Source organism: Vitis vinifera, chromosome 16 (assembly GCF_030704535.1).
Source record: "Vitis vinifera cultivar Pinot Noir 40024 chromosome 16, ASM3070453v1".
Lineage (NCBI taxonomy): Eukaryota > Viridiplantae > Streptophyta > Magnoliopsida > Vitales > Vitaceae > Vitis > Vitis vinifera.
In genome coordinates, this window is record NC_081820.1 from 250,686 (window position 1) to 277,620 (window position 26,935).

Here is a 26,935-nt window from a genome sequence, read left to right on the forward strand (position 1 = left end):
CATCATTTCAATTTGAAAATAGCATTTTAAACTTTTCTTCAAATTCTTATATAATTAAAAAATTTAAAATGTCCTCATTAATATTATTTTTAAGCATAAAATCAATGGTACAACTGCTTACTCTGTTTCTAGTACAAAATGCATAGGCCCTTATCAATGTTGGAGACAAAATTCAAAACTAATGTGTTTGTTTTTTTTTTTTTCATGATTTATTATAAACTTTTTGTTGAATAGAAAAAATAATATGTTGATTTTTCTTTACCTTTTAATGTTTAATAAAAAATAAAATATTATAAAAACAAACAGTTTAATACTTAACACTATTAAGTATTAAAGTTCTATTTAGAATTAAATAAAAATAAATAGAATTAAATAAAAAAACAAACACAACTTAAATCATTAGATTATTTTAGTACTTGACTCTAAAAGAAATTGAGACTTTAATTTTTTATTTATTTATTAAATTTGAGATCCAAGTCAAAGATTCTCTCCAATGTAAACCAATAATCCTTGCTTTCAAATATGACATTTTTAAAATCACCTTGCTTTTAAAAGATTTTCTTCTTGTACTGTTTCTCTATATTTTATTTCCTTCATATTTTTCTTCAAATTTTTTTAAAAGAAAATATTATTACAATTTATTCTTTATGTAAATCTTGATAAAAACTTATTGTAAAAAAAGGTGGAAAACAGTCAGTAAAATTTAGAAGTTAGAAATGATGAGAAAGTGTAAGAGAGAAAAAAAAACTCGGGAGCTCAAAGGTTGGACATGGTGAAGATATTAGGGTTAATGTGTATCATGGGAAAAGAAAAAATCATTACGTGGATGAACGTAAAGAGAAAATGGATGGTTGGCAGAGATGAGAAGCAATGTAAGTGGGAACAAAACAAAGAGTCTCTCTGACCCCTACGCAATTGATAATTTGATAGTGACGCTTTTCAGAGAGATGGAAAAAATACCTTCCTTATTTGCATTTATGTGTTGGTGATTTATTATATTTATATACATAAAAATCTGGCGTCACAAATTGGTGGGCGGGCGGGGGCAATGGGCGCGTCCATGCCTCACGCCACAAGAAAAATGCATACGAAAGACTGGGAATACAACACGTAGGACATCTGCATGTCCCACATCGGAACACTATCAAAGACCACAACCAATCACAGCTTCACCTTGGATCTCTCTTTCGGTCTTTCAATCACTTTCTCTCCCTCTCTCTTCGCTCTTTCTCTCGCCTCACACCTAATTCGCGGCTCAAATAACTTTGCCGCAAAAACGAAAAATCTGATTGACGAGGGTTAAAGCTACTGCTCTCATTTCTTCAACTTGAAATGGAAGCCGCGCTCTCTTGCTACTTCACCCTCCATTTCCGTTCCTCCTCCATCGCCTGCAATTCTCCCTTTCCGAAAACCCCTTTCTTTATCCGGGGTAGCTCCAATAGCGGCATTAAGACTAGCAATGGTACCAGGAGGAGAAGCCGCAGCAGCAAGAAGCCCACGCTTCTGAAAAATGTTAAGACAAATCATGTTGATTCTAGTGACCTTACTGCGGCTCCGCCCGTGGGAGGCCAGGAGGAGGGTGGGCCTGAGGAGAAGTCGAAGAATAAGCCGGTGAGCGTGCGTACTCTTTATCAGAATGGGGACCCACTGGGGCGGAGGGAACTGAGGAGGTGCGTGGTGAGGTGGATCAGCCAGGGGATGAGGGGCATGGCGTTGGATTTCGCTTCCGCGGAGTTGCAGGGGGAGTTCGCTGAGTTGAGGCAGCGGATGGGACCCGGTCTGAGTTTCGTAATCCAGGCACAGCCCTACCTCAATGCCATTCCTATGCCCCTTGGTCATGAAGCCATCTGCTTGAAGGCCTGCACTCATTACCCTACCCTCTTCGACCATTTCCAGAGAGAGTTGAGAGACGTCCTCCAGGATCACCAGCGGAAATCCCAGTTCCAAGATTGGCGTGAAACCCAGTCCTGGCAGCTGCTCAAGGAGCTTGCTAATTCAGGTACAGTTCTCTCTCCCACCACTCCACCTTCATTTTTCCATCTCTTTTGGCGAAGTCTGTAGCCTGAGATGATGTATTTGCAGCCCAGCATAGGGCTATCTCGCGCAAGGTATCTCAGCCGAAGCCCCTCAAAGGCGTTTTAGGAATGGAGCTGGACAAGGCCAAGGCTATACAGAGCAGGATCGATGAATTCACAAAGCGGATGTCTGAGCTGCTTCAAATAGAGCGGGATTCTGAGTTGGAGTTTACTCAGGAGGAATTGAATGCCGTTCCTACACCTGATGAGAGTTCTGATTCATCCAAACCTATTGAGTTCTTGGTCAGCCATGGCCAGGCTCAACAGGAACTCTGTGACACTATCTGCAATTTGAATGCTGTTAGCACTTTCATAGGTGATTTGATAGATTTTGTTTTGCAAAGTTATTGTAATAATCGTGTTCACTTCTTAGTCAACGATCTGATGTTTACTCGGGCTGTTTTCACAGGATTAGGTGGAATGCATTTGGTATTGTTCAAGGTTGAGGGGAATCACCGATTGCCACCTACTACCCTTTCTCCTGGAGATATGGTCTGTGTGCGAATTTGTGATAGCAGGGGTGCAGGGGCAACGTCTTGCATGCAAGGATTTGTTGACAGTCTAGGCAAGGATGGGTGCAGCATCAGTGTAGCTCTGGAGTCTCGTCATGGTGATCCAACCTTCTCTAAGCTCTTTGGCAAGAGCGTGCGCATTGATCGCATTCATGGATTGGCTGATGCTCTCACATATGAGGTAAATGATGAAAGGCTCTTATATGATTATCCTTTGGTGGATGTGTGTGTGTGAGTGTTGCCTAAGGGCTCAGCATTACTCTTACAACCCAATTGCTTTCTGAGTTGCATTGTGAAATTTAAATCTGAAAACAGTCAGCCATACTCCTATCAAGCATGCTTCTCTTATGGCAGCTTGAATCTATCATTTTATGTTTTCCTTTCCTTCACCCTCTCACTTCAAATACTTATTGTATGCTGCTGTTTCCACTCTCTTTGTATGCCTGTTCACATTAGGGTTTTCCCTAAAAGTCATGACTCATAACCATTCTATGTAAACTTTTGAATATTCATCTGGAGGAATGAAGGAAATCATTTTGAAAATATCACAAAATGGGTTCCATTGTTTTCATAATGGTACTCTGTTCAGTTGCTTAGAAAGCAATCTGCTGAGCTTAAAGTTGGAATAATGAATATGTAGTGATCTGTACCACGTTTGATGTGTTGGATCAGATTTCTACCTTTTCAGGGTTATTACCTTACAAGCGGCAGAAGTATCGCATCACTTCATCCCTATTTAGAGGCATGGACATGCTAAGACAAGTGCTTTTTAACTGCATGATCTCTCACTACTAAGACAAACACAGTGTCCCAATGCCCATCACTATTGCTTCACCAATTAAATTTACAAGATAAACTAATTTGGTTGCATGTCAGAGGCTCTCTCTCCTCTGCATCAGTTTGATGTTTCAGTGCCTTAGATCTTCCTTCCGACATTTAAAGATCTACTGCATAATTATTGTTATTATTATTTTCAGCGCAACTGTGAAGCCCTGATGCTGCTCCAAAAGAATGGTTTACAAAAGAAAAATCCTTCAATTGCTGTTGTGGCCACTCTTTTTGGAGACAAAGAAGATGTTGCATGGCTGGAAGAAAATGACTTGGTAGATTGGGCTGAGGTAGGTTTGGATGAACTATTGGAGAGTGGGGCTTATGATGATTCTCAGAGAAGAGCAATTGCCTTAGGGTTGAACAAGAAACGGCCCATACTGATAATCCAAGGGCCTCCTGGAACTGGAAAGACAGTTTTGCTCAAGGAACTCATAGCACTTGCCGTTCAACAAGGTGAAAGGGTGCTTGTCACAGCACCTACAAATGCAGCAGTGGATAACATGGTCGAAAAACTTTCTAATATTGGAGTAAACATTGTGCGCGTCGGCAATCCAGCACGGATATCCTCTGCAGTAGCTTCAAAATCTTTGGGTGAAATTGTGAATTCTAAGCTGGAAAATTTTCTAACTGAATTTGAAAGGAAGAAATCAGATCTAAGAAAAGACTTGAGACATTGTTTAAAGGATGACTCTTTAGCTGCTGGCATACGCCAGCTTCTAAAACAACTTGGAAAGGCACTGAAGAAGAAGGAAAAGGAAACTGTGAAGGAAGTATTATCAAGTGCACAAGTTGTGCTTGCCACTAACACTGGAGCAGCTGATCCTGTGATTAGAAGATTGGATGCCTTTGATCTCGTTATTATAGATGAAGCAGGACAAGCAATTGAACCTTCTTGCTGGATACCTATTTTGCAGGGAAAGCGCTGCATTATTGCTGGTGACCAATGTCAGCTTGCTCCTGTAATTCTATCTAGAAAAGCTTTGGAAGGTGGTCTTGGGGTGTCACTCCTGGAGAGAGCAGCAACTTTGCATGAGGAGGTTCTTGCCACCAAATTAACAACACAGTATCGAATGAATGATGCAATTGCCAGCTGGGCTTCAAAGGAGATGTACGGTGGATCATTGAAGTCTTCCTCCTCTGTCTTTTCTCATCTTCTGGTAGATTCTCCATTTGTGAAGGTATGATACCCTCTGGTGCCTCTTCCTTTCTAATTTATGCTGATATGTATCTTTAGTTAGCACATCAGGCCATGTGCTCAAATGTTTGCTACTGGTTAACTCAAACAGCTGCAAAACCCAAATAATTTTTGGTGGCTTGGTATCAGTCTGACTTGAATAGCAGGAAAACCCAAATATTTTTACTGACTATTTATCTTTCCATCTAGCTGACAAATGTTAATGGTCTAACATGCTAAACTGTCTGCTACTGATTAACTTGAATAGCAGCAGTGCTCAAATATTTTCTTGTGATTTGTGTTGGCCTGCTATTGATCAACTTGAATAGCAGTAGAAACCAAATATTTTTACGAAGTTGGACTAAGTTGGAGGAACTAAATAGGGAAGTTGAGACACAACGATAAATTTAGCAGGACCTGAATATAAGGATAATATTATTCTTCTCTGAAATGGTCTCCTACTTTCCTTCCATAACATGTCCCCTTATATTCAGCTCCTCCTATATCCAGCATTGTGATCTTGGCTTTCCAGACATGTCCCTTTGTGTTCAGCTCTTTCTAAATCTACTAATGAAATCTCTCTCTTTCTGAACATTTCACCTTATATTCAGCTCTGTCCCCTTGTATTAATGCTATTCTTTTCTGAAGTGATCTCCCATTTTCTTTCCAAACTTGCCCCCTTGTATTCAGCTCTCTCTAATTCTATTGCTGTGATCTCAACTTTCAGCTTTCTGAACCTTTCCCCTAATTTTCAGTTCTTTCTAGAACTAATTGATATGATCTATTTCTTTCCAAACTCATCCCCTTATATTCAGCTCTTTCTACATCTATCTTTGTGATCTCAGCTTCCTATATTTACCTCTTCAACTGACACCAACTCACTGAAATTATATAGGACTGTTGCTATTTGATTTATCAGTAGCAGACATTTTGATATGTCAGACCATGAAAATTTTACTCATATAAATTGACCAGGTCTGGAGGATGATAAATTCCTGTCTAAATCTTAGTTTTTCAGTGTGCTATAATTATAATGTCATTAAGAAAAACGATGGATAACCATTTATTGGGGACTATAGCATGCATAGTAGAAATTCATGAGCAGAGTAGCCTGGACAGTTCAGAGAAATGAGTTTGGTACCCGTGTTAGACTTATAACAGTTGAAGAATAGGGTTTCACGGGAATAATATTCTTTCATTGAGATTATTCTTTTATAGAGTTTACAGCATATACAAATCCTTCAAATTAGGAAACTAAATTACTGATTAAAAGGAAAGAATAACTCCTAACAATTACTTTCCTAAAAATACAAAGATTGACAACTAATAAATAATTTACAGCTTTACAAAGTTATTTCTTTCCATATCAGTTTCGGTTTTCCAACACTCCCCCTCAAGCTGGCTTAAAGATATCTTCTATAGCTAGCTTGCCAACTAGAAAATCGAATTGTCTCTTGTGTAGTCCTTTGGTGAAGACATCAACCACTTGTTCCTCAGTAGGGATATAGGTCATACAGACCAATCTGTTGTCTATCTTCTCTTTAATGAAATGCTTGTCCACTTCCACATGTTAGGTGCGGTCATGGAGAACCGGATTGTGAGCTACTGAAATTGCTGCCTTGTTGTCACAATACAACTTCATAGGAGATGAACCTATCATCTTTAACTCTTCCAGTAATCTTCTTATCCACATAATCTCACAAATACCATGAGCTACAGCTCTAAACTCAGTACTACTTTTAGCAACCACGTTCTGTTTTTTACTTCTCCACATAACCAAGTTGCCACCTACAAATGAACAGTACCCAGAGGTGGACCTTTGATCCACTATGCTTCCAGCCCAGTCTGCATCGGTGTAGGTTTCAATTTGTAGGTGTCCTCGTGACTTGAACAAAAAACCTCTACCTGGTGTCCCCTTTAGATACCTTAGAATCCTGTAAATAGCTTCAAAATGCTCTAGTCCAGGCACATGCATAAACTGACTAACCATACTCATTGAGAATGCTATGTCAGGGTGTGTATGGGATAGGTAAATCAATCTCCCAACAAGTCTCTAATAACGATCCCGGTCCTTCACATTCTTGGCTTTTGTAGGTTGCAGTTTTACATTAAGCTCTATAGGTGTTTTAGCAGGCTTACATCCTAACATACCTGTCTCATCAAGAAGATCAAGAACATATTTTCGTTGATTTACAAAGATACCTTCTTTGGACCTAGCAAACTCCATCCCAAGAAAGTATTTTAATGCCCCCAAGTCCGTAATCTCAAATTCCTCAGCAAGTTTCCCTTTCAGCTTCTCTAGTTCATTGCAATCATCCCCAGCTAACACAATATCGTCAACATACACAATTAAGATGGCTACTTTACCTTCATTTGAATGTTTGTAGAACATCGTGTGATCAGCTTGACTTTGAGTATATCCATAATGCTTTATTACTTTGCCAAAGCGCTCAAACCAAGCTCTAGGCGACTGCTTAAGTCCGTATAAGGACTTCTTCAATTTGCACACTTTCCCAACTCCAAAACTTTCTTCAAAACCTGGTGGAGGACTCATGAACACTTCCTCCTCTAGGTCTCCATTAAGAAAGACATTTTTAACATCCAATTGGTGTAAGGGCCAATTGGAATTTACTGCAAGGGACAACAAAACTCTAATCGAGTTTATTTTAGCTACGGGGGCGAAAGTCTCTTGGTAGTCTATCCCATAGGTTTGAGTAAAACCCTTTGCCACAAGTTTGGCTTTGTATCTCTCAACACTTCCATCTGCTTTACTCTTTATTGTAAACACCCATTTGCACTCTACAACTTTTTTTTCCCTTGGTAAATCTACAACCTCCCAAGTGTCATTCTTTTTTAAGGCATTCATTTCCTCAAACATTGCCAATTTCCAACTCGGTTCATCTAGTGCTTCTTGAATATTTCTAGGTACCACAAGTTTTGAAATATTTGTAGTGAATGCTCTATAGTTGTCAGAAAGGTTACTATAGGAGATATATTTGGCAATGGGATGTTTAGTGTAGGCTCGGGTTCCTTTTCTAAGAGCAATAGGGAGATCAAGGTCAAGGTCCTGTGGAGGAACAATTGGGGCTAATCTTAAACCGGGTTTGAGTGCAGATATTTCTGGACTTGGACCAAAGTGTGATGGTAAACTTAGATCAGTAACAGAAGAAGAAGAAGCATGTATATGAGTAGGAATAGAAGGAGGGTTACCTGAGACATTTAGAGAGCCATTGCCTAGGGCTTTCGGTTGACCATGTGCTGGGATGATTGGCTGGTCTTTACTTCTTCCAAGTACTTGTTTCCTTGAATAAACCACTGGCTCAAGATTGTTTCTATTTTTTTTTTTTCATTCATAGTATTTCTTCTTCTGATAGACCAATTTCAGATTCGGATTCAATAGGCTTAGTTTCCTTATTTTCTTTTTCAAGAGAGATATCAAGAATTACACTAGGTGGGGCTGAGGATTTACGTGACTATAGACCCATTAGCTTAGTGGGTGGTCTGTACAAGATTCTCGCCAAGGTTCTAGCCAATAGGCTAAAGAAAGTAGTGAGTAAGGTGGTGTCTTCTTCCCAAAATGCCTTTGTTGAAGGAAGGCAAATCCTTGACGCAGCGTTAATTGCTAACGAGGCCATAGACTCGTTGCTGAAAGGGGATGAAGCTGGTGTGTTATGCAAACTGGACCTAGAGAAGGCTTATGACCATATTAATTGGGATTTTCTGATGTCAGTGATGCAAAAAATGGGTTTTGGGGAGAAGTGGGCCAGCTGGATCAAGTGGTACATCTCCACTGCCTCCTTCTCAGTTCTAATTAACGGTTCGCCAACGGGTTTCTTCCAGAGCACTCGAGGGTTAAGGCAAGGGGACCCCATTTCCCCCTACTTGTTTGTCTTAGGAATGGAGGCCTTAAGCTGCCTCATTAATAAAGCGGTTAGGGGGGGCTTCCTATCCGGCTGCAGGCTAAGGGGAAGGGGTGGAAATGGGATTCAAGTATCTCATCTATTATTTGCGGATGATACGCTGGTCTTTTGCAAGGACTCCCAAGACCAAATGGCTGTTCTAAGCTGGCTTTTAATGTGGTTTGAAGCCATTTCTGGTTTGAACATCAACTTGGAAAAGAGCGAAATTCTGCCGGTGGGAAGAATTGAGAATGCTGAGGTCTTGGCTTCTGAATTGGGCTGCAAAGTGGGTTCCCTTCCTTCCACTTACTTGGGGCTGCCTCTAGGTGCTCCTCACAAATCGGTGGTTGTGTGGGATGGTGTGGAAGAAAGGATGAGGAAGAGACTCGCTTTGTGGAAGAGGCAGTTCATTTCTAAGGGGGGGAGAATCACTCTCATTCGGAGTACTTTGGCTAGCATGCCGATTTATCTAATGTCCTTGATGCGTATTCCAAGAGTTGTTAGATTGAGGCTCTAGAAAATCCAAAGGGATTTCCTTTGGGGAGGGGGTGCGTTGGAGAAGAGGCCTCACCTTGTAAAATGGGATGTGGTTCGCTCTCATAAAATGAAGGGTGGCTTGGGGATCAGAAATTTTTCTATCCTCAATAGGGCCCTGTTGTGTAAATGGAGCTGGCGCTTTGCGGCTGAAAGAGAGTCTTTTTGGAAACTTATTATTAGCTCGAAGTATGGGGAAGAAGAAGGAGGGTGGATCTCTTGTGAGGTTAGGGAAGGCTATGGGGTGGGGTTGTGGAAGGAAATTAGAAAGGAAGGCGTTCTGTTGTTTAAAAACGCTTCCTTCACTGTAGGGGATGGTAGGAGGGTGAAATTTTGGAAGGACATTTGGTGTGGAAACACTCCCCTTTGTGAGGCTTTTCCTTCTCTGTTTGCCTTTGCGGTTTCCCAAGATGCGTGGGTAGAAGATTGTTGGGATTCTATGGGGGATGCGGGGGGATGGTATCCTTGTTTTTCTAGATCTTTTAATGATTGGGAGCTGGAGGCGGTGGCGAGTCTCCTTTCGGTCCTTCAAGGAAAGAGGCTCAATGTTGGGATGGAGGATAGAGTGGTGTGGAATGCTTCTAAAAATGGGATTTTCTCTGTAAAATCCCTTTACAATACTCTTGATTCTGGTGGGGCAGTCCCGTTTCCGTGGAGAATTATATGGAGCCCTTGCGTGCCTACTAAGGTGGGTTTTTTTGCTTGGGAAGCTTCTTGGGGGAAGGTCCTAACCCAAGATCATCTCAAAAGGAGGGGTTGGTCTCTAGCAAACAGATGCTTCTTATGTTGTGATGATGAGGAGACAATTAACCACATCCTTATTCATTGCCCCAAGTCGAAGGTGTTGTGGAATCTTATGTTTACGATGTTTAGGGTTAATTGGGTCCTTCAGCTCACGGTTAAAGACAATCTCCTTAGCTGGTCCGATTCCTTTGTAGACAAGAAGCGTGGGAAGATTTGGCGGGCAGCCCCCCTTTGTTTATTTTGGACGATGTGGAAAGAAAGAAATAGGATAGCTTTTGATAATGAGGCTTTGTCGATCCAAAGATTGAAAACCTCCTTCGTTTGTAATCTTTTCTCTTAAACTAAGTCTTGTTTAGTTGGAGAGCCCCGCTCCTTAATTAACTTTGTAGATTGGTTGGGCTCTAATTGAGGGTTGGTGAGTGTATGCTTCCTTGTGCTTTTTGTTTTTGGGGCTTCTCGTGTATACTTCCTGTATGCTTCGGGTTGCCTTCTTGCTTCCCTCTTTTAATATAATTATTCTGTGTTTATCTATCAAAAAAAAAAAAAAAAATTACACTAGGCAAAGGTTCAACAATTTCCCAAAAATTTGGTTCCACTAATTTCTCCCCCTGAAGTAAATTTTTGGTAAAATATGAGACATTTTCCATAAAGGAAACATCCATAGTTGTGTAAAAAGGTTTTGTTAGGAGATTAAAACATTTGTAACCCTTTTTATTAGGAGTATATCCTATAAAAACACATTTTTCTGCTCTTGGGTCTAACTTAGATCTTGACCTTTTTGGAATGTGTACATATGCAGTGCAACCAAATATTTTCAAGGGTAATTCAGAATTAATTCGAGATTTTGGAAATACCTTTTTCAAGCACTCCAAAGGAGTGGTATATTGCAAAAATTTTGTAGGCATCCTGTTGATTAGATATGAAGTAGTTAGTATGGCATCCCCCCATAAGTATTTTGGAATATTCATGTAAAACATCATAGCCCGTGCTACTTCTAACAAGTGTTTATTTTTACGTTCAACTATTCCATTCTGTTCAGGGGTATCAGAACACGAGGATTGATGTAAAATTCTTTTCTCGTTTGAAAAGGTTTCCAAAACTTTATTAAAGTACTCAGTCCCATTACTAGATCTCAAAATACTGATTTTTGTTTGAAATTGGTTTTCAATCATTCTGTAAAATTCTTTAAAAATCCTTTCAACTTCAGATTTTTCCCTCATTAAATATACTCAACAAAGATGTGTATGGTCGTCTATAAAGGTCACAAACCATTTTTTTCCTGAAATTGTGGTTACTTTTGAAGGTCCCCAAACATCACTGTGAAAAAGATAAAATGGTTTTGATGCATAGTAGGGTTTTGGAATGTAAGTTTTTTGTTAGCTTTTTGCCAATAAACAACTTTCACATTAAAATGATAAAGGATCAACCTTTTGAAATAACACTGGAAATAAATGTTTTAAATAAGAGAAACTAGGATGACCTAATCTGCAATGCCAAACCATTATTTGATCACGAACAGAAAGAGAACTAATACTACTTAGTCTTTGAGCAATTTTATTACTAGGTAAATTATCCTCGAAATAATAGAGACCATTGATCATCCTAGCACTACCAATCGTCTTCCCCGAGCTTTGGTCCTGAAAAATACAATGGGATTCATAAAAGATAACACAACAATTAGAATCTCTAGATAATTTGCTAACAAACAAGAGATTACAAGTAAGTTTAGGAACATGGAGAACGGATTTAAGATCTATTCCCTCAGAGATTTTTATTAGACCTTTTCCTGCAATAGGTGAGAAATTACCATAAGCTATCCGAACCTTTTTATTTCCAGGACACGGTGAATAGGATTCAAACATGTTTGAGGAATTGGTCATGTGGTCGGATGCTCCAGAATCGATTGTCCATGGAGTAGATTTAAAACGACAAGATAGAGCATATAATTCATTACCTGTGTGTGCCAAAGAAACACTAGAAGTACCGGATGTCAAGTTGGATTTCAGCAGTGCAAGAAGATGCTCCTCTTGTCGTATCTCACCAAGTTTGAGGGTTAATTCAAAAATCTGTGATTGATTCCCTAAATCAGAATACATTTGATTTACATTCTCCCAAAGCTCTTGTGCTGTTGGATAGCACATGTAATTAGAGCTAATGTCTTCTTCCATAGAATTCACAAGCCATGTCATCACCATGGAATTCTCAGCATCCCATATAGCATAGTTTGGATCATCCACTGCAGGAGCCTTCTTTTCACCCGTTAGGTAGCCTATCTTTCCACGTCCTCTGATGTACATCCGAACTGATTGAGACCATCTCAGAAAGTTGTCACCATTCAAGCGAATCGTGGTGATTTGGACAGAGTGAGATTCCGAGGTGGTAGGACTAATTTTTGAAGAATCAGTGATGATGGGATTGTTCAGAGAAGGTTGAGGAACAGTAGTGGACTCGTTTGAAATATCCGACATGGTTTCAGAGAACAGGGATTGAAAGAGAGGAAAAAGGAGGATTTCGGCAAGCAAATTGCTAGCTCTGATACCAAGTTGAAGAATAGGGTTTCACGAGAATAATATTCTTTCATTGAGATTATTCTTTTATAGAGTTTACAGCATATACAAATCCTTCAAATTAGGAAACTAAATCACTGATTAAAAGGAAAGAATAACTCCTAACAATTACTTTCCTAAAAATACAAAGATTAACAACTAATAAATAATTTACAACTTTACAAAGTTATTTCTTTCCATATCAGTTTCGGTTTTCCAACAATAACAGATTCTAACGCTGTTTGTTCTTGTAATAATTCATGAGACCTGCCATACAATACCATTTTTTTTTAAAATTCCATAATGTTGTTAGTGGGCATTACACCATTATTAAGCTCATAAAGCAGCTGAATGGAAGAAAGACTTGTAAATCCTTTCTTATCTAAGCTATTCAATTAATCTAGTTGCTCTCTGTAGTATTATTTAATGAAATACTATTATGTCTATATTGATACTGGTGTTCATATGGACCAATATAGCGCCCAAAACTTCTTTGCTTTGGCAACAATTAGCTGCTTTGTTTTTTAAGCTGAACACTAATGTGGCTTATGAAATATGTAAATAGTATACTCAATGTCCCAAAAGTTATGGTTATATGGTCGATTCGTTTAATTGATGGTGTGGTAGATGCACAGGCTAGATATTTTCTGGTGTCCTTGAAATTCTAATCGCTTCAGTTGCTCTTGGTTGGTCCCAGACTTGGACAACTGCTGGAGTGTTCACTTTGTAGTGGTCTTTGATACTATAGGATCAGAAACAAGAGCTTTAAACTATACAAAGTAGTAATTTAGAATTGCAATGTACAATGCCATGTGGACAACCAGGTTTTAGATCTATGATGGGACTAAAACCTTGCCAAATTAGAGTTTCAGGAGTTCTTTACCTTATTATCAGTTGTTGTCCATGTAATCTTTTAACCTTGATATACAAACCATCATTTCACATTTTTCCTTACACTTTTGCAGCCTGCATGGATCACACAATGCCCATTGCTATTGCTTGATACAAGAATGCCATATGGAAGTTTATCAGTTGGTTGTGAAGAGCATTTGGATCCAGCTGGCACAGGTTCCTTTTACAATGAAGGGGAAGCAGATATCGTTGTGCAACACGTCTTGTCTTTGATTTCTGCTGGTATATTTTCTTGTTTCTTGAATATTAGATTAACTGCTAAAATATTCTTGCATTCTAATTTTATACTTTTTCATAGGCAAACATATGTATAAAATGTGCTTAAAGGGGGAGAAACCTAGTATAATGAGGGTATCCAGGGAGCACTCAAGATAAAAGAGAAAATAGTAAAAACACAAGGGCCCAGAATCCCTTAGAACAGATCCAAACTATCATAACATCCAAAAATTTCACAAGCTTCTCTTCCTAAGGAAGCAATGGACGACTGCAATAAAAGGCTAACAAAAGAATCTTTTGCCCAAGCACAGAAAACCCTATGCCTTCAAAGATCCTTAGATTATGCTTCTTCCAGATGGACCAAAATCGGCAAAGGGAAGTGGCTTTCCAAAATTTCCTCTTCCTCTTCCCAACAAAGCTGCCTCACTGACTCCTAAGGAAATCCTTCAATGAATAAGGCATGATTCAAGAAAACCCAAAACATGCCTTATTCATCCATGTGGAGACATCCATGGTGCACAAGCCACCAAGCAATGAAGGAGGAAATGGCTAGGAGTTCTCTTTTCACAACACCAGTTAAACAAGGGTACTTCCTCTTTTCCACAACTTGTCCATGGTAAAGATCTTGCCACAAACTGTCTCCCACATGAAAAACACACCTTTGATTCAACACTTGGGACCCAAATCTTGGAAATCTGGCCAGGAGGAGAGTGACGAAAGGAAAGTGCTTTAAAAAGGGAATTTATCTAAATAGAATCCTGAACCCTCTTTGACAAATTTGGTACAGAGCATCCTCCCTGTCTTCCCTAATGCAAAATTTATTGATGTGAGCCATGAAAGAGACTTCTGTGTCTAACTCCCAGCTCCTTTTAAAACATGGACTCCAATGCCCAAGCACTTTAACAAATCAGAACCTACATGCAAACATCAAATCAGTACCTCGCCCTTTGTAAATGCAAATGAGGCTTCAAAAGCTATCCACCTCATCATTAAAGTTAATCCTTTAACAAAGTGTCAAATGAATGGTGAACTAAAGCTGTAATATATTCACTTCCTGTATATGAATTATTTGGATCGAAAATCAGCTAACAGCTCAAATTATTTAGTTTTTTCCGAATGTCAAAAAGCATTGAGTTGTATGAAATAATCATTTTTATAGTATATTGGAGGAAAATAAAGCTAAATTTAAATAGAGTTCACATTTCACTGTGTTTACAAAAACATTTGCTTTTCACCTTTCTTGTGGGTGTCATGATGTTTCTGTTTTTGAAAAGAATGTATTGATCTTTACTGTTTTATCACTGATGCATGTGGAGACATGGACTAATTGTGACTGTACACATGTGCATGCATATAAAGCTTAATGGTAAGGAAAAGAGAACCTAAAGTGCATTGAGCCTATGGTTTTCCAATTCTTTTGTAGTACCATCACAACAGAAAATACAATCAATGATGCAACATGGTAACTGCTGCAGCAGTTACTTGGAGTTTGAATGATTAGACAAAGAAAAAAAGAGGAAAGAAGTAGAAGAGATGAGAAATACATACCTCAACACTCACCCTCAAGTTGAGGAAAAATGTCTGTCATGCCCAATTTGTGCATAGTTGACATGCTAGCTTTGGAAATTTTGGTGAAACTACAATAAATTGATGTTGAGATGAGGATATGTTTACCAAACATGACTTGCTCATAACTTTTCCCCTGATTAAATGATTGTCCACCTCTACTTTAGCATCTTTACTATCATGATACTAGCTCATTGGACCATGCTTAGTACAATACAAAACTTTATGAGAAAAGTGGCTATAGGAATAGCTCAAACATGAAAGCTTTAGGATGTCAATTTTTTCCTTCTAACATTATTTTATGATGTGTGTCAAGGCATGTATCTTAATGTAAGATTGAAATCTTGAATAGATGTACTTATTTTCAGAATGCACAACCTGAATGGGCATAATGGCTATGTATCAATCATCTTATAGAGAACCTTAAAATGGTGAAGACTTCATCTTTAGATTTTGTAAAGTAGACCAGTATGCATCTTTAAAATCATTTAAAAATGATGTGAGATTCATTATCTTATTATTATACACACCTAATGAAAACTTGAAGAGGGAATATTTTTCCAGTCCGATAGTCCTATCTTATTTTCCTCAACTAATTCTCAAATCTCCTGATAATTTTATGGCATGCTTTGCTCTGAAAATAACACCTTATGTGCCATTTTTACTTGCTGAGTAGTTTTCAAAGTCTCGTTGATAACACGTGTCTTCATTAATTCGATAAATTATGTAATCTAACTCTAGTCTCATATCTGTTATGCAGGTGTTAGCCCAACAGCAATTGCAGTTCAATCTCCTTATGTTGCTCAAGTGCAACTGTTGAGAGACAGGCTTGATGAGATTCCAGAAGCTGTAGGTGTTGAGGTTGCAACTATTGATAGCTTTCAAGGCCGGGAGGCTGATGCAGTTATTATATCAATGGTATGCCTCTTATCTTTATTACATGAACACTTCAAATTTGTGAAGTGCCTGGGTTAGACATGACATGACAAAGTTTTGGTTGAGGGATATGTGCCCGACATGCCTGTTAGCCATATATGTACCTGACACAGGTTTTGGCTAAGGGTTGTATGCCCGACATGCATGTTAGCCATATACGTACCTAACTAGTGTGTCCAACAAAAGAAAGTAAGAAAAAATTCCTAATTCAATGGTATATACTCCTCAATTGGCCATGGTATAGAATGCTAAGAAATGGAAATTAGGTATTTAGTCATTTCCCTGAAACCCAAGTTATGTTGTCTCTCTTCCACAGGAAAGCATGTGCTATTTAATCTGATTTGTGAGCCTGCTCTACTCATAGCAAAGAAAAATATTTAGTCCTAAGTTTCTGGGGTTTAAAGCAAATAGAAAAAAATGTGAGTAGGAAAAAAATAGATGAGAGTGACACATGTGTTCTGACATCTGCTTGTCAGATTCAGTGTTAAATAAGTACATAATAGTTGCTAAAATGACCCAGTTCATTCATAAAGAGAAGCTAGTGATGAGCTTTTGTAATTAGAACACTTCTGTTCTGTTTTACTGTGCAAAAAAGCTTGTTATTACCTAAAATTTGGATGAGGTACAGATGCCTCTAGACAGAAGGTGGAAAATTAAGTAAATTAGAAGCAGCAGCATGGAATAGGGAAGCTTACCAGTTGATAAGGTAGTAGGCGGAACTCTTTTAAGAACTATTATGCCAGACGTTAAATTAGGGAACCTTGGAAACACATCTATATTTCCACCCAGGAACTCTATATGTTGATGTTTATGTGTTCAAGAGGTGTGATGGGTAATGTTGGTCAAGGATTTTATTGAGGGCATGACTCTAGATAGATCTGAACAGTGAAAAAGAATTCATGTACACCTCAGGTATTTGGGAGAGGGCTTTGTTAAGTGAAGTTGTGTTCCATCACTTGAATTGCACTTGCCTTTTTTAAGGTCATTGTAAGAATTCTGTGTAGAAGGGTCATCAAGGAGACATTTTGCTAGAACTTGCAGTGCTTTTTCAAAGGTACAAGGGAATGCAGTTATGGTTGTTCATGGAATTGTTGAGGATAGGATTAGGAAGGATGATAAGGAGGGAACAGTAATCATAGTGAATATTGAAAATCTATGACCACACTGGGTAAGGTTTCTTGGACCATGTGACAGGTAGGAAGGGATTTGGTGTTAGGTGGAAGTAATGGGATTGGACTCGATGTTTTTTGCTGTCATGACTCCTGGTGAGACAAAAGAGGATAGTCCGGTGCTTCCAGAGATTTGAGGCAAGGGGAATCCTATTTCTCTATCATAAAGGCTGAACAACGTGGAAAGGTGGGAGAGAGAGCACTACTGTCTCACATCTGCAGTTTGCTAACAATATTATTTTCTTTCTAATCGCAAGGAGGATAAATTTTCAACATTTAATGACTCTTTTTAAGTGTAAGACTAATTTAAGCAGAAAATCCCATGGCAGGATTAATGTTGCTAGGGATAGGGCAGGTTTTCTTGCTACATTAGTTGGGCATGTGGTTGTGGAACACCTACCCTATGCAGAAATCTGCTTAGTTGCAAGGTTTTTTTGTGTGTGGATGCATGTGTGTGTTGGGTTGGGGAGTGAAGGAATTCAGAATTGGGTAGACATATCCTTGAGGAAGAGGGCTTTAGTAAGCAAATGGTTGTGGTGCATAATTCTTCTTGGCCGAAGATTTTGAACATCACATGACACAATACTGGTGGTTTTCAACTCTGGGACACAATACTGGCCAAATATAGAACAAGGTGGATAGTCCTCAAACAATGTTTTCAACAAGGTCTCAGGGAATAAAATCGCAGTTACTTAACTGTACTTAGTCAAATATATATCAGGATGGAAACTCCATGTTTGCATATCTAACATAATACTCTATTATTGTTTTTGTTCATTAGGTTCGATCAAACACTCTAGGAGCAGTTGGCTTCCTGGGGGATAGCAGGCGAATGAACGTTGCAATAACAAGGGCAAGAAAACATGTAGCAGTGGTGTGTGATAGCTCAACAATATGCCACAACACATTCTTGGCCAGGCTCCTCCGTCATATCCGATACATCGGTAGAGTGAAGCATGCTGAGCCTGGGACTTTTGGGGGATCTGGACTCGGCATGAATCCAATGCTTCCATTCATCAGTTAGCATCCCCATTACCTGGTGAAGTACTCATCTCTTGAACTTCTATTTCCTTAAATTGACGATTATTTGGGAGGTCAATGGTAAGGTAGATCTCAATTCCTATCCAAAAAGAAAAAGAAAAAAGAAAAAAAGAGAGAGATAGGGATATAGCAGGATGGTTGTATCTGCCGGCAGCATCAGCTTCCAAATCTAATCTGATGTACAGTCTGCCTATTAATTTTCCAACACAGATAAGTGAATAGCAATTCCATTTGTATATAATTGGCACACAAATGTAAGCATACAATATTTTTTATACAACTCAAAAGTTGTTGTGATGTGAAGGAAATAGGCTTCAATTTTAGTAAATATTATTTGTGAAAATACAAAGGACAAAGATAGATCACTTTGGTCGACTTTTATGGGAAGCCAAAATCCTTTTCCAAGTTGAATTTGAGCTTATGTATCTTATTATTAAATGAGTTTAATATGAAAACCACAAAAATATTAATTTGGTTTATTTAGAAAATTAGCTCACCCATACTTCATAAAGCTTTGATGATAACCAATATTGCATTTTGAAAATTAGGATTTTGATTTCAAATTCTGCATCCAACTAAAGCCATGTCCAGAATAGGACCCTAGGGTGCTCCCAAAAGAAGCATACGATATGAAATATTTTTTTTGTTTCATGTTTAATTCTTTGAAATTATGCTGTCGATTTTAGCTGCAACTTCTGAGTAAAAAGTGTTAAAACCATTCCTACGAAAGGCCTATATGCGGATGCGGGTGAGCGACATTCATACCAGAGGTTGTGATTTCAACATCATACTTCATAGGATGGTTTCTCAACAACAAGGGACACATGTTTGGTAACCATAAAAGAGATTTTTAAATTTTTGGGGAAAAAAAAAAAAGAAGATTTTTTTAAAACAAATTTAAAATGTTTTTATGGGGACCCAGAAAACATGAGTAGCTTTTAGATGACCCTAACTCTAAACCCCTTTCATCATGAATTAGCTTTTAAAAATTCAGATGAATTCTCAAAAAAAAATTTGATTTTTGAGAACTGTCAAAGAGCCAGTAGTTTTGCATTCTCACTTGCAGCTTGACCCCCACCCACCCCCCTCCAGAGCCTCAAAACCCAAATGAAACCTATAAATGTAAATATATGATGATCAACTACAACCTGATTAGACTTTTTAACTTAACCAATGTAATGATAATCGACTGACCGCTCGCACTAGTAGTTATCAGAGGCTTTGTGTCATGCACTCAAAAGCTTGAATCAATCCACATAACATGATATTTCATGTTAAAATTTAACAAAAAGCTGGCAAAAAGAAATGAAAAAAGAGGTGAGGAAAAGGGAGAGGGAGCATCTTTTCATCTAGAACCCGTTTCAGCCCCTCATTAATTCTCTAATTTGTCTAACACTAGCTGCATTAATTCCATTCTGATGCCCGTTACACTGCTAACCCTTTGGACATTTTACTTTCCACATCACCTTTGCCTTTCAACCCTTGTCTTCTCTTTCTCATCCTCCTTCCCTCAAAACCATTCCCTCATTCAGCCATGCCTTCTCCATACTACTTCAAGCTCATTGCTTTTCTCCTCCTCCTGCTCCACCTGCACCCAGGCATTAACAGAAACTTCATCATCAACAAGAAGGATAATAGAGAACTCACGAGTGGTGGCTGCAGCTATGGTCCTAAGGTTGCAAGGTTTGGTTTCTTTCCTAAAGGTGAACCAGTCCCCCCTTCTGGCCCATCAAAGCGGCACAATGAAGTTTTCAAAAATGAAGGTCCTCCCACTTCTGCCACTGCTGCAGCCAGTGAGAAAGACTGATCAGTGATCACTCTCAACAGAGACACCAAAAACCAGTTTTTAGTTACCCTAGTTGCTAATCATATGGTTGTTATGAATTTTCCTCCGTCAGTGCTCTTGCTCTCCCTGGATAAAGTAGCATTACTATTGGTCTCTACTTGGTACTTCTTCCTCTGCTACCAAAATGCACCTAATCAAAGGTGGATACTTTCACAAACAACAAACAGATAAGTCCTAACACAACATGAAGTATCCTATTTTACAAATTCAACAACTATTCTTACTAAGTAGGAACCATAAGCTTATAGGATCAATGATGAAAGAGGAGGAAACAGATGAGTTGTGTTTTGACTTCAATTAAAGGCCTTCACACCATATTACAGGTTACTTGTTCATTGTTTTGGCGCCATGCACTCCAGGGAAGCAAATACAGGTCATATGGGTGGTTCACCCTACTATCCTACACCACTTGAATGCTAGAGAGGCTTGAACTTGGGACTCTGGTTCATTGCCAGAGGACTCTACTTCTAAGCCATACCACAGGGGCCACAAGATCAATAATACGTTTCCTTCTTTGTTTTCCCCACTTTTTCCCTCTAGTTGTTTCCTCCCCTGGTTTTTTCTTACTTATGGAGCCTACAAAAGAACAAGGTAAACAGATAGGATGTTTCATAACCCAAATTGAACCAGAATTCCATAGCCAAAACAGATTTTTCAACCCAAAAAGAAGAAAAGAAACAAAACAAAAAACAAAAAAAGGGTTCATGAAATCCATATTCCAGTGCAGAACAGCATGTTTATATAGGTACAATATTACAAATGTGAACAGCAGAGGTATATTCTATATTATTAAATTGCAAGAGAACTCACTTTGACTTCCAGATGATTGTAGTACACATAATCATTGAAAGTTTAAGCTTTCTCATGAGGCACACTATCACTAAGATTTGAAATTTTGATTCTACCTTTCATTTTCTCGCTGCTACATTTGAAGAGTAAGAACAAGAAAAGTACTGATCAAAGCAACCAAAGTCATCCAAATAGTAGTAAACAATAATCCATAATGCACAGCTAATATCTCAACCAGCTAAAGTAATCAGAAGATGCTACTCATCATGAATACCTTCTTGAATAGATTTGCAAGCAGATTCTCATAAAAAAAAAAATGCCTTGATTTTGCACAAAACTAAACCCATAGCAGCTAATGTATCTGCAAAATATTTCACAAGAATAGCATTTTTGAAACAACTGCACCTGCTCTTATTTTCTTCCTTATTACTTCTATATAATTGAGAAAGCTCACTAAATGCTTCTTATGAATACACATACAGTTTTGGAAATATTTATATATCATACCATTATGTGAAGCGTCTCTGCAACAGCCATATAATGCACTATAATAAAACAAAACATATTAATAGGAAAAGAACAAAAAAAAGAAAGATACCCATTGGTGGTCATGCTCCTTCAAGTAGTTGAATGACTTTCGCCAGTTGCAAATCAGATAAATGAAGTACACAAAGGAAGGAAGAGAGCTAGTAGGAAAAAGAAGTAGAAAAAGAAAGAGAAGAAAAAATTTAGCATGCAAAATAGGTTTATTTTCTTGAGATCTAGAAAGGAATTCATTAGAGGTTCTAGTTCTCATGCATTTGAAATTCATTAGAGGGAGTGTGGGTTCTAATTCTCATGCTTTCAAGCAACGCCCCATCACTTCTTTGCTGCTGCTTCGGTGGGGGTTCTGGTACTCATCTGGTCAACTGCATGCACAGTGCTCTGAAGTTCCTCCCATATGGCTTTGTACACCATCCTCTGCCTATTGACAGCAGATTGTCCCTCAAAAGCTGATGAGATAACATCAATGCTGCAAATTTCATTGCAGTGAACTCAATTTTAGTAACTATAAGTACCAAACATGGATAAGTAACAAAAATCTTAAAGGCATGAATGCTATGACACAACCAATAAGATCTTCTATTGTAATGAAAAGACAAAAGAACAGAGTGATGCAGGTACAGAGTGAATTAAGCACATGCTTCAGATCATAAAGGCAGGTGGATCTGAAGCATCCTACATGAAGATAACATATGAGACAACCTTTTTTCTGCATATTTGATATCTTGGCTACTAGTTATGTCACTACAACAGTGGTAGCTAGTAATGCCACTTACAGTATATCACCACCTACTAATCTCAATTTAAGCTTTAAAAAATCTAGCCTGGATGCCACCTCCAATCTATGGCTGCCTAAAATATTTGAAAAATCAGCCTGTGCAGACTTCACAATGTTATGCTGGTTTAAATCCCACTTCTGAAATCGAATTTCTAAAGAACAAAAAGAAAAAAAGAATGGCCTATAGGAATTCATAGCATGCTGTATTATTGCAGCAGCAAATTTGCAAGAGCTTTTGAGACATTTTAAACAAGATTAAACTTGCATCAGCAGGACTCCCTGCCATTTGCCTAGAACTCCATCATAAGCTCACGAGGTAAAATCAATCCCAAATCTACGCTTAATCAACATTCAACCCAAAAGTGTAAATTAATGATGATATGATCATCATCACACTCAATTTCCTTTTACTTCTTCATAACACTTGTGCAAACAACTGTAGGTTGATTGTAGATCAGGCTCTTATCAGAAAGGGTGGGATACATCCATCCATATTGAATTAAAGATACATCAATGCTACAATAATTACTGATTGGAGAAAATACAGGTCTGATAGAGGTGAAAAAGTATGGTAAGAAATAGTGTCCCTTGCACACCTATCAACTGCAGCAAATTCTATTCATTTTAGAAGTACATTATTAGTTTGGGAAATGTCTAAAATGCTACCTTTAGGTGATAACAAAAAGCAAAGTGTAGGCATGCCCATGAGGCTTGGCTCAAGTGGTAAAGGGTTGGGGAGGGTTTGTAGGAGGTTCCAGGTTCAACCCTTTACCACAATCCCATAAATGTGATAATTATTCCACTTAATGCATGGATGTTGTAAAGGTAAAATATGAATTATTCATTGTTGATATCTCAAATAGTAGTCTGTGATTACAGTCTTTCTTTTTTATAAACAAACAGAACATCTATTCATATTCAAATACTCCAGTCATACTTTTCATCAGTAACTGTATCTCATATTTTTATTTATTTATTTTTTATAAGTATCTCATATTCATATTTATTAAGCCTCACTAATTTTTCAAATAATTATAATATAGTGATGCCATGTTAATAAAGGTAAAAAATAATTTATTTATTTTGCTGATAGTTCAAATACTCAAGTTTTTATTGTGCCATATTCATATTCATATTTATCAAGACTCATTGATTTTTTAAGATAATTGCAATATAGGAGTTAACATATTTGACAGTCGTGTTTTTTAAGTACTTAAAAAAAAAAACCCAATTACAGCAGCATTTGAATGGACCAAGAGTAGATAGAAAGACAAACTTAGATCATCTTGACTTTTGAAAAAACCAGACAATTCTGGTCTGGTGAACCTTCTTTTCTGGATCATACTTAAAAGACCCAATGACAGTAGAATTTGAATGCTCCATTTTGCTTATACTTGTCAACTCAAGCAAGTTAATGGCCCATGTGGTTCAACATGTAATCTATCCCAATTTTACTAACATGGATGGTGTTGTGCTAACTATTTAATAAATGGATAATTCATGTTGAAGAGTCTCGACATGATTATAGACTACCAGGTTTAGGTTGGGCAAATTTTAAAAGTACTCTTATCTTAATACAACATGACTAATCACCATTTGTAGGATTAATAGATACACAAACAAATTCAAAATTTAAATCAACATACCTTATCCCACTTCATCATGAATTAAGCCCTCAATTCATCTCTCACCATTCTTCCCCTTTCTTTATGGCGACTTGTTGCTATTGTAGCCTATTAGCATGCCTTATCCCAATTATTTGGAGTCCAAGTCCAGGTTTGTAGGGTATTTTGCCTTTCTTTATACTTTCCTTTACTAAGCACTACTTCAGAGAAGTCACAGTGACATAAACAAGCACTTACTAGGAATCACCATCCCAATACCACAATTTTTTGGTTAACAATTAAGCAATGGAGCACCAAACACCAAAGGAGGGGGAAAGATAAAAACTAGCCTAAAAAGGGCACTTCAGTAATCAGAACCCATTTACTTCACTTGTCATTTAACATAGTACTGATGAGAATACAACTTTACCTGACATGTCGGCCATCCCCATAAGCATCTTTTACAGAGACTGATTCTGCATTTAGATGTTCCTTAATCTGTTGAAGCACATTTTAGAGATATTGTAAATAAGGACCGGAAATCACATCTGGTAGAAAGAACATGGGAACCCTTATATCAACAACAGCAGACAATAAGAATCAACTTGAAGACAAAAAATAAAAAATAAAGAAAATAAAAAGTGATGGCACAAAGTAAAATAATTGCACAAATGCAGACAAAAAACTCAGAAAAAACTTATTGAAGAAAGGTTCATTTTCAGGTTCATTTTCAGGCAAACCTCTCAAAAATTTGATAATAGAGCAGTATGCTGCTAGAATCCTTGGATAATTTGGTTGAAAACGTGATGATTAAGCAATAAAAATGTATCAGCACAAAGGATCAAACTACTTTAAGCTTGATTTTATCCTATGACTGACTGTAGCAATACAAACACTAAGGAAAAAGGCTGAGGCACAAGAGAGCAGATATCAGTCAACCTGTCAACCTATCAACCGTATTTATAACTGCTTAAGCAAAAGCAACCTTGAGTAGGATTTATGCTGGTCTATGCAAAAGCTAGGAACAAAAAATCTACTCATTTCCTAGTCTAAATAATGAAAGCTACTAGAATTCATGTGCTTTTATTATTTTTTTTTTTGATCAGTAAGTGATATATGTATTGATAAAGAGACGCTAAAGAAGCGACTTTCATGTGCTTTTATTATTATCATCATCATCATCATCATCATCATCATCATCATCATTTTCAAGTTCTTTCATTTTTAAGAAAGAAAATAAGAAATTCCTATGTTTGGATCACAAAAAGGGGGAAATCTAGGATCTTTGGTTTACCATCCAGAAAAACACCGAGGAAAATAAAAATAATGAAAATTATTTATAAATTTAAATATTTTGAAATTATGAGAAAAATAGAAAGAAATAAGGGGGGAAGCTATTAAAACTATCAGTAAAATTTGGAGGGGAAACATTAGATACAGTAGCCTAATCTCTCTCTACACCAACCTATTTTCCTTCTTTTTTTTTTTTTTCAAATAAAAGGTTACGTGCAAGGGCAAAAATGCCCTCTTCTCCTTCTTGACCATACATCCACCCAAAACCCTAATTGTAAACTCTCATTCTCCTCCATTTTCTCTTAAGAGAAAGGGGATTCAGAGTTAGAGTTTGCGATGGTGTAACAAACCTTTTATTTGAAAATAAAAAAGGCGGTATAGAGGGATCAGGCAAATATATTTAACATTTCCCGATTCGGAGAAGCATTTAAACCTATATTTTCTTCTTTCCTTGTATATTATTTCCCTCCTACATTGTCACAAACTTTCTACATCCAAACCAGCCCCAAAATTAATTTGCTCCAAATTCATTTAGTTTCAAACCAATGTACCATTTTCTTCACCGTCTTTCCTTCCACTTTCTCCCCTCTATTTTCTTTCCTCTAATTTCCCATTTCAGACTAACTCAGCATCCCAAGTGAGAACAGAGCAACATCCAAGACAACCCTTACGCATTAAACATAACGTAAACTTTCCACACAAAACCAACCACAAATAGAAAGAAAAAAAATTGTTACCTTATTCTCCATGGACTGCATTAGAGGGGAGTCGATTGAGCCAGGATCGTTTACATGAGTGGCTCGAGTAGTGAATCTCTGCACCACCATCATGAATTTAGGATCTCGAATTTGAAGCCGCTGCCTCTTCTGGAAACCATCGCCGAGACGATGCTGAGGGAGAAAAGAGAGGTTGGAGGATTGGAAAATGGGGAGAGGGCCGCGAAAGAGTCTGACTCGAGAGATTGAGTGCAGGTAGGGACGAATCGCTAGCGTCTTCGCCATTTTCGGATAATTTCTCCACTGCAACTCTTATTTATAAATAATAAAATAAATGCAATTTGGGCCACGACTTCATTGGATCGGACCGGACCGGCCAGGCCGGGTATCCCGATGGGTACAAACTACAAACCAAGTGTGGGCTATAGGACGGGTTCAAGACGGGTCAAGCCGTCTGGATATTGATTGGCTGAGCTTTCTAACCTGGGGGGTGTTGCTTTTTTATTCTCCTCCCCTTTGTTTGTCCATACACCGTGTGTGCTTACATTATCATGTCTATTTGATTTTTTTTAATTATTTTAAAATTTTTGTTTTTAAAATATTAATTATATTAAAAGGTAAATATAATTTATAAATAAATAAATGTAGTTAATTTTTATTAAGACAAAATTTAATTTATAACACACTCTAACCTATTTGGAATCTATTATTGGATTCAAGAAAACAAAAAATTGTTTTCTAATTCAAAAATATGTATAACAAATTTTGAATTGTTTTAAAAATTTGTCTATGAATTTTTTTATCAAATTTAAGATATTTTCAAGTTTTTTTTTTAATGTTTTAAAAATTGGCAAAAAGTAAACAATAAATTTTAGGGAGAATATTTTATTTTTAAATTTAAACATACTATGAAGTATTTTTTAAAATGTTATCAAACGCGGTCTTAACTTTGCTTTTAAAGGTTGTTTAATATTGATTTTAGGAAATATTTGACAATAATTTTAAAAAGTGTTTTTACCTTTTCTTATACTTAAATTTTTTTTTTTTTTTTAAGTATTAGAAGGGTTAGAAACACTTTATAAAATCACTACCAAACACAAATTTGTTTCACAATGATTTTAGGAAATATTTTTTAACTCCTTTAACATTCAAAAGATAAAAATTTTCAAGTATTACAAAGAATAGAAGTACTTTCTATAATAACTATCAAA

At 37.4% G+C, this 26,935-nt stretch overlaps 2 protein-coding genes across 2 annotated transcripts; one reads left to right on the top strand and one right to left on the bottom strand.

The window, feature by feature from the left end:
• Window positions 1–193: 193 nt before the first annotated feature.
• LOC100261474 (uncharacterized) lies at window positions 194–18,478 on the top strand. Its single transcript, XM_002264180.4, has 7 exons — window positions 194–1,999; window positions 2,083–2,391; window positions 2,485–2,768; window positions 3,565–4,596; window positions 13,281–13,449; window positions 15,770–15,927; window positions 17,896–18,478. Exons 1-7 carry the CDS (start codon window positions 1,333–1,335, stop codon window positions 18,136–18,138), a joined length of 2,862 nt encoding a protein of 953 aa, XP_002264216.1. The 5' UTR covers window positions 194–1,332; the 3' UTR covers window positions 18,139–18,478.
• Window positions 18,479–21,372: 2,894 nt separating this feature from the next.
• LOC100251009 (protein BOLA4, chloroplastic/mitochondrial) lies at window positions 21,373–26,227 on the bottom strand. The gene is made up of 3 exons (XM_002264299.4): window positions 25,746–26,227; window positions 24,146–24,213; window positions 21,373–21,802 (listed from the first exon to the last, which is right to left on the bottom strand). Exons 1-3 carry the CDS (start codon window positions 26,007–26,009, stop codon window positions 21,649–21,651), a joined length of 486 nt encoding a protein of 161 aa, XP_002264335.1. The 5' UTR covers window positions 26,010–26,227; the 3' UTR covers window positions 21,373–21,648.
• Between the last annotated feature and the right edge of the window lie 708 nt (window positions 26,228–26,935).